Source organism: Oryx dammah, unplaced genomic scaffold, assembly GCF_014754425.2.
Source record: "Oryx dammah isolate SB20612 unplaced genomic scaffold, SCBI_Odam_1.1 HiC_scaffold_1, whole genome shotgun sequence".
Classification (NCBI taxonomy): domain Eukaryota; kingdom Metazoa; phylum Chordata; class Mammalia; order Artiodactyla; family Bovidae; genus Oryx; species Oryx dammah.
Window position 1 is genome coordinate 5,263,962 of NW_024070185.1, and position 14,605 is coordinate 5,278,566.

Genomic DNA, 14,605 nt, shown 5'->3' on the forward strand with positions numbered 1-14,605 from the left:
CCTGCATACAGATTCCTCAGGAGGCAGGTAATGTGGTCTGGTATTCCCATCTCTTGAAGAATTTTCCATAGTTTGTTGTGATCCACGCAGTCAAAGGCTTTAGCATAGTCAATAAAGCAGATGTTTTTTCTGGAGCTCTCTTGCTTTTTTGATGATCCAGCAGATGTTGGCAATTTAATCTCTGGTTCCTCTGCCTTTTCTAAATCCATCTTGAACATCTGAAAGTTCATGGTTCACATACTGTTGAAGCCTGGCTTGGAGAATTTTGAGCATTACTTTACTAGCATGTGAGATGAGTGCGATTGTGAGGTAGTCTGGGCATTCTTTGGCATTGCCTTTCTTTGGGATTGGAATGAAAACTGATCTTTCCCCATTCTGTGGCCACTGCTGAGTTTTCCAAATTTGGTGGCATGAGTGCAGCACTTTCACAGCATCATCTTTTAGGATTTGAAAGAGCTCAACTGGAATTCCATCACCTCCACTAGCTTTGTTTGTAGTGATGCTTCCTAAGGCCTACTTGATTTTTCATTCCAGGATGTCTGGCTCTAGATGAGTGATCACATCATCATGGTTATCTGGGTCATGAAGATCTTCTTTTGTATAGTTCTACATATTCTTGCCACCTCTTCTTAATATCTTCTGCTTCTGTTAGGTCCATACCACTTCTGTCCTGTATCATACATGAAATGTTCCCTAATGTTCCCTTGGTATCTCTCATTCTCTTGAAGAGATCTCTAGTATTTCCCATTCTATTGTTTTCCTCTATTTCTTTTCATTGATCACTGACAAAGTCTTTCTTATCTCTCTTTGCTGTTTTTTGGAACTCTGCATTCAAATGGGTATATCTTTCCTTTTCTCCTTTGCCTTTAGTGTCTCTTCTTTTCTCAGCTATTTGTAAGACCTCCTCAGACATCCATTTTACCTTTTTGCATGTAAGTCCAATTTGTTTGTAAACCCAACAAAGTTGGTCTAGGTACACAACTAACAGAATTGACTATATAGTAGTATACTGTACTATTTGGGTATTTCTCTAAAGGAAAGAAGCTGTTCCACTACAGAAAGCCAATCTTAAAGAGCTTTAAAGAAACTTTTATTTGCTTTTAGCAGATGGTAAAGCCAGAAAATTAAAGCAATAGACTAAATTAAAATCCAGAGGCATATATCAGTTCAGTTCAGTTCAGTTCAGTCACTTAGTAGTGTCCGACTCTTTGCGACCCCATGAATCGCAGCACACCAGGCCTCCCTGTCCATCACCAACTCCCGGAGTTCACTCAAACACATGTCCATCGAGTCAGTGATGCCATCCCGCCATCTCATCCTCTGTCATCCCCTTCTCCTCCTGCCCCCAATCCCTCCCAGCATCAGAGTCCTTTCCAATGAGTCAACTCTTCACATGAGGTGGCCAAAGTACTGAAGTTTCAGCTTTAGCATCATTCCTTCCAAGAGGCATATATAAACAATGGTAAAAAGCAAACACTTTGCTTCTACTGTACCTTCTAAGTTATAGAATAATGAGTTAAGGGAAATTAGGGATTGTGTATTTAAACCATAATGTTGGGTTGGCCAAAAACTTCATTTGAGCTCTTCCATAACATCATATGGAAATGAACTTTTTGGCCAACCCAATATTTTTACCTAAAGAAGCACTCTTGCATTCCAGTCCATTGTTTCTTCCCCCAGAATTGATGTTTCAAATAAACCAAAAAGGTAATATATATTTTTTTATGTCCCACCTCAATCACTGTTTTTAAGAGTGTACTGTTACAGAGAACACAAACATCACATCTTAAAAACAGTGATCTAAAAAAAAAAAAAAACAAACAAACAGTGATCTTCTGAACAGCATACCCTCTGAAACCCCACCATCCCACCCAGACCTCTTGAAGCTCATTAAATGCAGATAGTTAGGGCATGATTTTTTTTGCACTTTGAAAAATCTCAAGCAGATGGCTCAAAAACAAGAGCTCACCTCTTGAGACTAGAAACCACCGCATCCTCAGTAAAGACTGTGGATACATCACCTAGTTTCTGCTTTTATTCTATTCCGATCAACAAATAGAAAAAGAGAGTCAGGCAAGGTCAAAATAAACTATCCTTTTTTTCTCTCAATCTCAAAGGACAACCTCAAAGTCCAGGTGTCTAAGAATAAAGCAGAGCAGTGGTGTACACGTACCCTTCCACTGTTGTCCTTTTTAGATCAAGGCAGGCAAAAAGTGCAGCTTTTATAACATCCAGCCTGAAAAAGTAGTTTAATAACCGACATGCCCTTTTCAACATATACACACTAAAAATAAAGCTTTTTAGGTTAACAACCCTAATTTCCAGATAGATGGTAAAGCAGTTGATTAGCTAATCTTAAGAAGTTTTTCAAACTTAACCCATCCAAGTCACACCACATAACTAGAAAGCTATTTTCCAGACCCAGATACTTATTATTTATTCAAAATGTGTTATAGTTTTAATGTCAACCATTTCTTCACATCTTAATAAACTAGTTACAAATGAAAATAAGCTCAAGATAGCTTATTACCTTTTTCAATTTTAATTTTATTGGGGTATGTGTGTGTGGGCTAAGTCACTTCAGTCATGTCTGACTCTTTGAAACCCTATGGACTATATAGCCCACCAGGCTCCTCTGTCCATGGGATTCTCCAGGCAAGAATACAGGAGTGGGTCGCCATGCCCTCCTCCAGGGATCTTCCCAACCCAGGGATCCAACCCTCATCTCTTATGTCCCCCGGCATTGGCAGGCACGTTCCTTCCCACTAGCGCCAGCTGGGAGTATAGTTGATTAACAATGTTGTGTTAGTTTCAGGCGTACAACAAAGTGATTCAGTTATAGATATACATATATTCATTCTGATTCTTTTCTCTTATAGATTATCACAGAATATTGAGTAGAGTTCCCTGTGCCATCTATAGTAGGTCCTTCTCGATTACCTGTTTTTTATATAGTGGTGTGTACATGTTCATCCTAAGTTTCTGATTTATCCCTCTTCCCCACATTTCCCGTCTAGTAACGGGAAATTTGTTTTCAATATCCGTAAGCCTGATTCAGTTTTGTAAATAAGTTCATTTCTATCATTTTTTAAAAACTAGGTTCCACATATGAGTTTCATATGACATTTGTCTTTCTCTGTCTGATATACTTCATTTAGCATGATAATCTCTAGGTCCACCCATGTTGATGCAAATTGCATTAATTCATTATTTTTTATGATTTAGCAATATTCAATGAACAGTGCAAAGAAATAGAGGAAAACAACAGAATGGGTAAGACTAGAGGTATCTTCAAGAAAACTGGAAATATCAAGGGACATTTCATCCAAAGATGAGCACAATAAAGGACAGAAATGGTAAAGATCTATTACAAGCAGAAGAGACCAAAAAAAGATGAAAAGAATACACAGAAGAACTGTACAAAAAAAGATCTTAACAACCCAGAGAGCCATGATGGTGTAGTCACTCACCCAGAGCCAGACATTCTGGAGTGTGAAGTTAAGAGGGCCTAAGGAAGCCAATCGGAGAAGGCAATGGCACCCCACTCCAGTACTCTCGCCTGGAAAATCCCATGGATGGAGGAGCCTGGTGGGCTGCCATCTATGGGGTCGCACAGAGTTGGAGACAACTGAAGCGACTTAGCAGCAGCAGCAGCAGCAGAAGGAAGCCAATAAAGCTAGTGAAGGTGATGGAATTCAAGCAGAGATACTTAAAATCCTAAAAGATGATGCTATTGAGTATGTTAGCAAATTTGGGAAACACAGCAATGGGAAACACAGGACTGGAAAAGGTCAATCCTCATCCCAATTCCCAAAAAGGACAGTACTAAGCAATGTTCAAACCATCGGACAATTACATTCATCTCCCATGCTAGTAAAGTTATGCTCAAAATCTTCCAAGCTAGACTTCAGCAGTACATGAACCGAGAACTTCCAGATGTTCAAGCTGGGTTTAGGAAAGACAGAGGAACCAGAGATCAAATTGCCAACATTCACTGGATCATAGAGAAAGCAAGGGAATTCCAGAAAATTATCTACCTCTGTTTCATTGTCTACACTAAAGTGTTTTACTGTGTGGATCACAAAAATCTGTGGAAAACCCTTAAAGAGTTGGCAATACCAGACCATCTTACTTGTCTTCTGAGAAACCTGTATGCAGGTCAAAAAGCAACAGTTAGATCCCCATATAGAACAACTGACTAGTTCAAAATTGAGAAAGGAGTACAACAAGGTTGTTTATTGTCACCCTGTTTATTTAACTTACACACAGAGCACATTATGCGAAATGCCAGGCTAGATGAGTTACAAGCTGGAAACAAGATTGCCAGGAGAAATATCAACAAGCTCAGATATGCAGATGATACCACTCTAATGGCAGAAAGCCAAGAGGAACTGAAGAGGCTAAACTGGAAGGAACTAAAGTGGAAGCATGATAGATTTCCTCTTCTTGGGCTCTAAAATCATTGCAGATGGTGACTGCAACCACGATATTAGAAGATGATTGCTTCTTGGGATGAAAGCTATAACAAACCTAGACAGTGTATTAAAAAGCAAAGACATCACTTGGCCAACAAAGGTCCATATAGTCAAGGCTATGATCTCTCCAGTAGTCATGTCCAGATGTGAGAGCAGAACAGAGTGCAGAAGAATTGATGCTTTCAAACTGTGGTGCTGGTGAAGACTCTTGAGAGTCCCTTGGAAAGCAAGGAAATCAAACCAGTCAATCCTAAAGAGAACACTCTTTGGAAGGACTGATGCTGAAGCTGAAGCTCCAATACTTTGACCACCAAAAGGAAAAAGCTGACTCATTGGAAAAGACCCTGATGCTGGGAAAGATTGAAGGCAAAAGGAGAAAAGGATGAGATGGTTGGATGGCATCACAGATTCAACGGACACGAACTTGGGTAAACTCCAGGAGATAGTGAGGGATAGGGAAGCCTGGCGTGCTGCAGTCCATGCGTTCATGAAGAGTCCAACATGACTTGGCAACTGAACATCAACAATAAAAACAAATATTCAATTGTACATTTGTACACATCTTCTTTATCTATTCACATTTAGGTTGCTTCCACATCTTGGCTATGGTAAACAGTGCTACAGTGAACACTGGGGTGCATGCTTCTTTCTCAATTACTTTGAAACTTATATTTAAGGATACTAGAGACCACAGCTTCTATTTTCAGTGGCAGCTAAATGGTGGATTATCATTAAATAACTCAATTGTTTGGAATTAACCCTGCTTTATATCAATAAGCCAATATTTCATGTACTCATTCAACAGATACTTACAGAGCATCACAATGTGTCAGGCAGTATCCTTAGTACTTAAGATACATCACTCACAAAGATTCTTGCTGTTGTTAGGGAGAGAGACAGAAAAATCAAACCTAGACAGCATATTAAAAAACAGCAACATCACTTTGCCAACAAAGGTCCATATAATAGTCAAAGCTATGGTTTTTCCAGTAGTCATGTATGGATGTGAGAACTGGACCATATAGAAGGCTGAGCGCTGAAGAACGGATGCTTTTGAACTGTGGTGCTGGAGAAGACTCTTGAGAGTCCCTTGGACTGCAAGGAGATCAAATCAGTCAATCTGAAAGGAAATTAACCTGAATATTTATTGGAAGGACTGACGCTGAAGCTGAGGCTGTGATACTTTGGCTACGTGAGGCAAAGAGCCAACTCACTGGAAAAGACCCCGAATGCTGGGAAAGATTGAGGGCAGGAGGAGAAAGGGGCGACAGAGGATGAGATTGTTGGATGGCACCACCAACTCAATGGACATGAATCTGAGCAAATTCCAGGAGAGAGTGAAGGACAGGGGAGCCTGGTGTGCTGCAGTCCATGGGGTCGCAAAGAGGTGGACGAGACTTGGCGACTGAACACCAACAACAGCGAAGAAGTGAGATACATGCTGCGTTAGAAGGTGTTAAGTGCTGCAGAGCAGAAGCAGAGCGGGGTGATGAGGGTTCTCATTCAGTGAACAGTGTAGGGTGAGACAGTGTTTGCGAGCAGAGCCCTTGGAGCGAAGATCTGAAAGAGATGAGGAGTTAGCCATGGGGAGTTCTGGGAGAGAATTCCAGTTGGAGGGACTAGCCAGGACAAACACCCTAAGTAAGATGGGAGGGTGTCTGGCATTTTGAAGGTACAGAAAAGAGGCCGGAACTAAGAGAGTGGCAGGCAGGGGTGGGGGGTGTGTGCAGAGCAGGTGGGAAGAAGAGGAGGTTAGACTAGAGAGAGAGCAGGCTTCGGAACGGAACTGAACATGCTACCAAATGTTTTCCTTAACATTTAGATCACCATTTCATTATAGTATATCACGCTTCATCTTATACCTGATAATGCTCCCTTATTATCCTCCTGACTATCAGTCTCTTACTGAACCTAATTTCATATTCTGTGTGATCACTGTAATTGTGCAGTTCCATTCAATTTAACATTCTTCGTGTCTAAATTCCAAGTTGCCGCTGATATTGAAAAGTGATTAAAAAATAAGGCAAGCATTCAATTATGCAGTCAATTCGAACTACATGATGAAAAAACACACTGTGCTCATTCATGGATAAAATAACACTGTTTTAAAATATTTATGTCATCAACAAGAAGACATATTATTTGTAAATGTAAAACTTTTCTCTGAGAATTAGGTACGGAAGTATGACAATACCATAATTTTTAAAGGAATATCAGCATATCATACCACCAGGACATGTCTTTTAAAAATGTAAACCACATCTTTCAGAACAAATATGGGGTTTGAAAAATGCCAGAACATTCTGGCATACTGTGTTCCCATAATATTACCCAAACACTCCTCTCTAGCATGTCAGGATATGGATCCCTCTACTGAAACAGGCATTGCTACAAGAAGACTGAAAAAAATTAATAAGTACATGGTGATATCCATGGTATAAAAACAAAAGAACTCTAAGAGTAGGGACAATCGAGTTGGTGTATTTACAATGAAAGCAAGTTGGCCCTGAGGTCGTAAGAGGTAGGACTAAATAGGGACAGTCTTAGGGTCCCTATGTAAGTAGGCGTATAAGTATAATTGAACAGGAGATGATCCTACTCAGTAAGTAGTTATTATCTAAACACTAAGCAAACTATTATGGGCACACAAATAAGTCACTTGCTTCCAGTTGTCATAAGCACTATCTCTACTTGAAAGACAGTTCCCTGGGTATATCCCCAATAGAAGACTTATGCAGCTATATTCATATTCAGGAGCTTCTCAGGTGGCTCCATGGTAACGAATCCACCTGTCAATGCAGATGAGGAGATGTGGGTTTGATCCCTGGGTCAGGAAGATTCCCTGGAGAAGGAAATGGCAACTCACCCCAGGATCCTTGCCTAGGAAATCCCATGCACGGAGGAGCCTGGTGGGCTGCAGTCCATCTGGAAACAAAGAGTTGGACACAACTTAGCTACTAAACAACAACACAAGTCAAGAGATAGGAAACAGGGAGGGGAGAGTTTCTTTCAAGAGAACAATGCATGGCAGCAAGCCCTGAGGAGGGGAACGAGGTCCTTTCCAGAGAATGAAAAATAGAACAGGTAGGGGAGGGAGAGGGGGAAACAGGAGAGAGTCATCAAGGACGATTAAGCAAACCCCAGATAATAGAACCTTTGGAATTTTTATGTGGGAGTTGTAACACTACCCTGGCAGCAATAGAAAACCACTCACGGATTTTAAATAAAAGCACGATAGCCTCAGATTCATGCTTTTAATTAAGTGATCACAGTGGCAACATGGGAAAAAAACGTATAGGATTCTGTACTTCTTTCTAACACTCATGTTAGTATTTTTCAAAACTCTGGGAAATTTTCTGAATTTGACTTAGCTATAAAGAAAAATTTCTGAGGGGAAGAATTTTAAGAATTAGGAGTAAGTTATCACTAGAAGACAAAACTGCACTCATTGGAGATGGTGGTGGTCAGGATATTGAGGTGCCTGTCTTCCTTGAGTTTCTCCTATGAGTATGTTACATTCCAGGGCACCAGAGATTTGGCAAATGTCATCTCTAATCAGTTCACACTAAGCTAGGATGATGATCCTGGTGGGCCTGGCCTCGTCACAGGAGCCCCTGTAAAGCGTAGTGTTTTCCCCAGCAGGGAGAACAAGTCAGAGAGATTTATAATCCGAGAAGGGTTCTATGTGAGGGAGCTTGGCCATGGCTAAGATGGAGAGTTCATGGAACAAGGAACTGAGATTGGTCTGGGAGCAGCCCTGAGCATCAGAGGAAACAGGGCCCCATCCTACTGCTGCAGGAACTGGCGTCTGCCAAAAACTCAATGAGCCCAAAGGCAGATTCTTCCCTCGAGGCTCCAGAGGAGTGCTCAGCCCAGCGACTACCCAGACTTCAATCTCGTGAGACTCCAAACAGGGGAACCCCTAGAGCCTACATGACCTCTGACCCACAGAACCATGAGATCATAAAAAAATGTGTGCTGACAGGAGCCCCTAAGGTGGTGGTAATTTGTTACACATCCAGAGAAAGATCTTTAAAAGCTGGATTGAGGGACCTCTGAAGAGAATTAGAATTTCCTTTTTGTGTGTCTATGAGGTTATTTTGCCCTACCTTGGAAAGAAAGGCAACAATGATTTATTTAACTTCCAATCATGGCCGTCCTTACTCTGGCAGACTCTCATGAGAAGTATGTAGTCTGCTTCTGAGACTTCCCTGGTGGCTCAGTGGTTAAGAACCCACTTGCCAATGCAGGAGACAGGGGTTCCATCCCTGAGCAGGGAGCTAGGTTCCATGTGCCTCAAGCAGCTAAGCCCTTTTGCCACAACTATGGAGCCTGTGCTCTAAAGCCCTGGAACCGCAACTACTGAGCCCAGATGCTGCAACTACTGACGCCCACCAGCCCTGCAGCCTGTGCTTCCCAACAAGAGAAGCCTCGGCAATAAGAAGCCTTCGCACCACAACTAGAGAACAGCCCTGCTCATCACAGCCGCAGAAAAAGCCCATGCAGCAATGAAGACCCAAAATTTAATTCATTAATTAATTTTTTTTTAAAAAAAAGAAGTATTTAGTCTGCTTTTGCCAGCTGAGTAGTCTACAAGAACCACATCAACCAAAACGTAGCTTAAGGTCAAAGAAGCTGAGGCATTGTCCCAGGGCTTGGCTGCATCTTGTCCTCCTTCATCACCACCCCCTTGTCTTTCAGGAGAGACTGGCCACCTCACGAAGTGCTAAGAGCACTTTGACCCCTTATTATGAAAACTAAACACTTGTGCCAACAACTCTGTCTCTCCCAGCTGTGGGTGGTAGGCAGGCTTCTTTCCCTTGGTACCTGCCTACCTCTGATATTTCATTACACACACAGGACTCCCCAACATTCTCTGCCCTCCCAGTTCCCACCCCTGCATCTGTTGTCTAATTACTTTCAAATTTTCTCTCTTTAAAATGCACAGTTAATAAAAGGAAATAATCTCTCAAACATTCTGGCTATTTGATTCAGTTTTTTGATGAAGTTTTTGATAAAATTGTATTTAAAATCCTTTATACTTGATTTAAAATGTCAGAAGAGACCAAAAACAGAGCAAAATGAAATAAGGTCACAGATGACACCACCCTTATGGCAGAAAGTGAAGAGGAACTAAAAAGCCTCTGGATGAAAGTGAAAGAGGAGAGTGAAAAAGTTGGCTTAAAGCTCAACATTCAGAAAACGAAGATCATGGCATCCGGTCCCATCACTTCATGGGAAATAGATGGGGAAACAGTGGAAACAGTGTCAGACTTTATTTTGGGGGGCTCCAAAATCACTGCAGATGGTGACCGCAGCCATGAAATTAAAAGACTCTTACTCCTTGGAAGAAAAGTTATGACCAACCTAGATAGTATATTCAAAAGCAGAGACATTACTTTGCCAACTAAGGTCCGTCTAGTCAAGGCTATGGTTTTTCCTGTGGTCATGTATGGATGTGAGAGTTGGACTGTGAAGAAGGCTGAGCGCCGAAGAACTGATGCTTTTGAACTGTGGTGTTGGAGAAGACTCTTGAGAGTCCCTTGGACTGCAAGGAGATCCAGCCAGTCCATCCTGGGGGAGATCAGTCCTGGGTGTTTATTGGAAGGAATGATGCTAAAGCTGAAACTCCAGTACTTTGGCCACCTCATGCGAAGAGTTGACTCACTGGAAAAGATTCTGATGCTGGGAGGGATTGGGGGCAGGAGGAGAAGGGGACGACAGAGGATGAGATGGCTGGATGGCATCACGGACTCAATGGACGTGAGTCTGAGTGAACTCCGGGAGATGGTGATGAACAGGGAGGCCTGGCGTGCTGTGATTCATGGGGTCGCAAAGAGTCAGACACGACTGAGTGACTGAACTGAACTGAGAGTGGACCAGCTGCTGTAATACTCCCCAAATCTTAGGAACTTAGCATCAGTCAGGCTGCTGCAACACTTTGACCCTGGCTGGGAAGGGAGCCATGTGCTCTGATCCACCCAGGGTTCCAGATACCCAGACCCCATCCATTTAGTGATTCTAACTGTTGCTTCCTGACCTGCATACAGATTTCTCAAGAGGCAGGCCAGGTGGTGTGGTATTCCCATCTCTTTCAGAATTTTCCACAGTTGATTGTGATCCACACAGTCAAAGGCTTTGGCATAGTCAATAAAACAGAAATAGATGTTTTTCTGGAACTCTCTTGCTTTTTCCATGATCCAGTGGATGTTGGCAATTTGATCTCTGGTTCCTCTGCCTTTTCTAAAACCAGCTCGAACATCAGGGAGTTCATGGTTCACGTACTACTGAAGCCTGGCTTGGAGAATTTTGAGCATTACTTTACTAGCATGTGAGATGAGTGCAATTGTGCAGTAGCTTGAGCATTCTTTGGCATTGCCTTTCTTTGGGATTGGAATGAAAACTGACCTTTTCCAGTCCTGTGGCCACTGCTGAGTTTTCCAAATTTGCTGGCATATTGAGTGCAGCACTTTCACAGCATCATCTTTCAGGATTTGAAATAGCTCTACTGGAATTCCATCACCTCCACTAGCTTTGTTCATAGTGATGTTTTCCAAGGCCCACTTGACTTCACATTCCAAGATGTCTGGCTCTAGATTAGTGATCACATCATCATGATTATCTGGGTCGTGAAGATCTTTTTTGTACAGTTCTTCCGTGTATTCTTGCCACCTTTTCTTATTATCCTCTGCTTCTGTTATGTCCATATGCACTACCATATGCAAAACAGATGGCCAGTGGGGATTTGCTGGATGACACTGGCAGGTCAACCCAATCAACTCTGTGATATCAACTCTGTGATAACCTAGAGGGGTGGGATGGGGTGGGAGGTCCAACAAGGAGGGACATGTGTGTACCTGTGGCTGATTCATGTTGATATATGACAGAAACCGACACAATATTATAACTATCCTCCAATTAAAAATAAATGTAAAAACACTGTTAAATTATCTAACTCTCTTTTAAATTGTTTTCTTGCAATGAAAGCAGTTAAAAAATCTAATATATAGGAAGCCTGCATTTATGTGTTGATAATTAGTTATTTTATAGAAAGTAGCCTGTTATATAAAACCACGATTAATGGTTCAAGTGGGTAGTCATGGTAAAATACAACCAATTAATTTTTGTTACTAAATTTAAGTATAGCATCTTAACAGATATCCTGAGTTTTCCATGTCTTGAGTTCACATTGCTAACCAATTATTTTCTGTACCTAAGAAAAGACCGGGGTGGAGAGAAATTAGGACACAACTCAGATTTTTTAAGTAAGCTCTACTGAAAGTTTCAGAATCTAGATGTAAAGTATGGATATACTTATGTTCTTTAATTCATTCACCAGTTTTAGAAATTTCATGTTTACACTTTAAATTTTTAATTGACACTTAAATTCCAATGTTATTTCCTCAAATTATTCCACAAGATTGTCAAAACAAATACCTATATAAATAAGACATCCAACCATTAAACCCCAACGTAATGCAATAGCTGTAATAAAATTCTACTACAACTTTTTAAAATGTCAACATGTCTACGGAAATTGGATTTAGTGAACTAATATTTTGGTTGTATACTTTTATGAATCTGAGCTTTTAAAAATGTGGGGTTACCTCCTAGATGATTGGAAATAAAAAGAAAAATAAATAAATAGGATCTAATAAAATATAAAAGCTTTCACACAACAAAGGAAACTATAAACAAAATGAAAAGACAGCCCTTAGAATGGGAGAAAATAATTACAAACAAAGCAACTGACGAAGGGTTAATCTCAAAAATATATAAGCAACTCATACAGCTCAATATCAGAAAAACAAAGAACCCAATCAAAAAATGAACAGACAGCCTAAACAGACATTTCTCCAAAGACATACAGATGGCCAATAAACACTTGAAAATATGCTCAACATCACTCATTATTAGAGAAATGCAAATCAAAACTGCAATGAGGTATCTATCACCTCACACCCATCAGGATGGCCATCATCAAAAAATCTACAAACAAATGCTGGAGAGTATGTGGAGAAAAGGAACCCACCTGCACTGTTGTTGGGAATGTAAACTGATACAGCCACTATGGAAGATTGTATGGAGATTCCTTAAAACACTAGGAATAAAAATACCAAATGACGCAACAATCCCACCACTGGGCATATACCCTGAGAAAACCACGATTCTAAAAGATACAGGTACCCCAATGTTCACTGCAGCTGTATTTACAATCACAAGGACATGAAGCAACCTAGATGTCCATTAACGGGTAAATGGATAAAGAGTTTGTGGTACATATACACAATGGAATATCACTCAGCCACAGAAAGAATGAATCTGTGTCAGTTGTAGTGAAGTGGATGAACCTAGCGTCTCTTGCATTGAGTGACATAAGTCAGAAAGAGAAAAACTAACACGTATATATGGAATCTAGAAAAATGGTACCGATGAACCTCGTATAGAATGGACTTGTGGACCAAGTAGGACAAGGTGAGGGTGGGACAAATTGAGAAAGTAACACTGACATGTATCCACTATCGGGTAAAATAGTGGGAAGTTGCTAAATAGCACGGGGGGCGCAGCCTGGCGCTCTGCAATGACCTAGAAGGGTGGGATGGGGGCACGGAAGGAGGCTCAGGAGGAAAGTGATATATACTATATGACTGACTTGCATTGCTGTAGCAGAAACCAACACAAAATTGCAAAGCAATTTCCCACCAGTTAAAAAATAAATTTAAAAAAAAATGAAAATGTGGGTTTATTTTCCTGGCTAACTATTGATAATAAGTAGCAATTACTGATACAGAGACTTTAAGAGATTTTAAGATTTTATGTAACTCTTACTAATAATCTGGGGGCTTTTGAATGAAAGGTACTATTCTCTTTTATTGCACTTCCAATTTCCCCTCTGTAGGTCTGGATGTGTGGAGGAGAAATGTTTGACGTTCCATGTTCCAGGGTCGGTCATATCTACAGGAAGTACGTCCCTTATAAAGTTCCATCTGGGACCAGCCTGGCGAGAGTGAGTAACTGGGGATCAGAATGAGCTGGGTTTGATAAGGCTTTCCATGGGCAGAATGTGAAACCTCACACATGATCTAATTAAAGGCACCATCTGATCAACAAACAAACCCACCCCATGGCCATTCCATGTGGCAGGCTTTTAATGTAGAGCTTCCTGCGTTTCTCAGAGTTTTACTTTCATTCCTTAAGGAAGTAGGAGTTATGATGCTAAGTCTTATTATTCATTGTATCAAAGCACTTTCACACACATCATATTTATATTTATAAATGGTGACTCAGATGGTAAAGAGTCTGCCTGCAATGTGGGAGACCTGGGTTCAATCCCTGGGTCAGGAAGACCCTCTACAGAAGGGCATGGCAACCCACTCCGGTCGTCTTACCTGGAGAATTCCATGCACAGAGGAGCCTGGTGGGCTACAGTCCATGGAGTCGCAAAGAGTCGGATTCAACAGAGTACAAAGCACCAGTAGGATTATAACTAATCTTCACTTACACCTTCTGAAGTTAATATTCTTATTTTTATTTCCTAGATGAGGAAACTGGAGCTTAGCTAAGTGGCTCATTTCTAAGTAGGGGTTTAATCCCAGGTCTAAATCCTGCCATGGGGGCTGAAGGTAAAGGTAAGTAAGTCCGAGGCAGAAAAGGGTAAACGGGAGATGAGAAAGGGATCCCCCAACCCTGCCTTCTTGTCATTCAGAACCGTAGCGTGCATGTACACAAGGTCGGCTCTGCCTAAGGTTTTGCCTCATCTGCAAAATCACAAAACTGGCCGAGTCCAGCACTTTTTTTAGATGTTTTTTTGAGTAAAAGCTTTTTCTTGGACCAAACCCAAGGATCATTTTCTCCTCTGCTGTTTAGAATGTTTGGGAGAATGTGGTCACAGTATCTACTGTAAACAACACTGACACTTCCTGTTTCCCGTGTCCTTTCTCTTCGCCCCTTGGTCACTTTCAGGCTCCACAGCGTACACCCGCTCCCACTCAGACCCCAGGTCTAGGAAAGGGGGGTTTTACCACCACCCTCTGCACTATGTTCCCCTAAGAATCTAATCCCAGATGAGTCACGTTGGCTTCCTTAATAATAAGGCTGCAATATATAATCAAGTCTTTTATATAAACTTC

The 14,605-nt window shown here is 41.2% G+C and overlaps 1 protein-coding gene across 1 annotated transcript in view; it reads left to right on the plus strand.

The window, feature by feature from the left end:
- The window catches only part of GALNTL6 (polypeptide N-acetylgalactosaminyltransferase like 6), a 1,480,702-nt gene that overhangs the window by 1,371,252 nt on the left and 94,845 nt on the right, over nucleotides 1–14,605 (plus strand). The window contains exon 8 of the mRNA XM_040229727.1: nucleotides 13,375–13,482. Within this exon, the coding sequence (XP_040085661.1) occupies nucleotides 13,375–13,482 (108 nt within the window). The remainder of the gene's footprint in view (nucleotides 1–13,374; nucleotides 13,483–14,605) is intronic.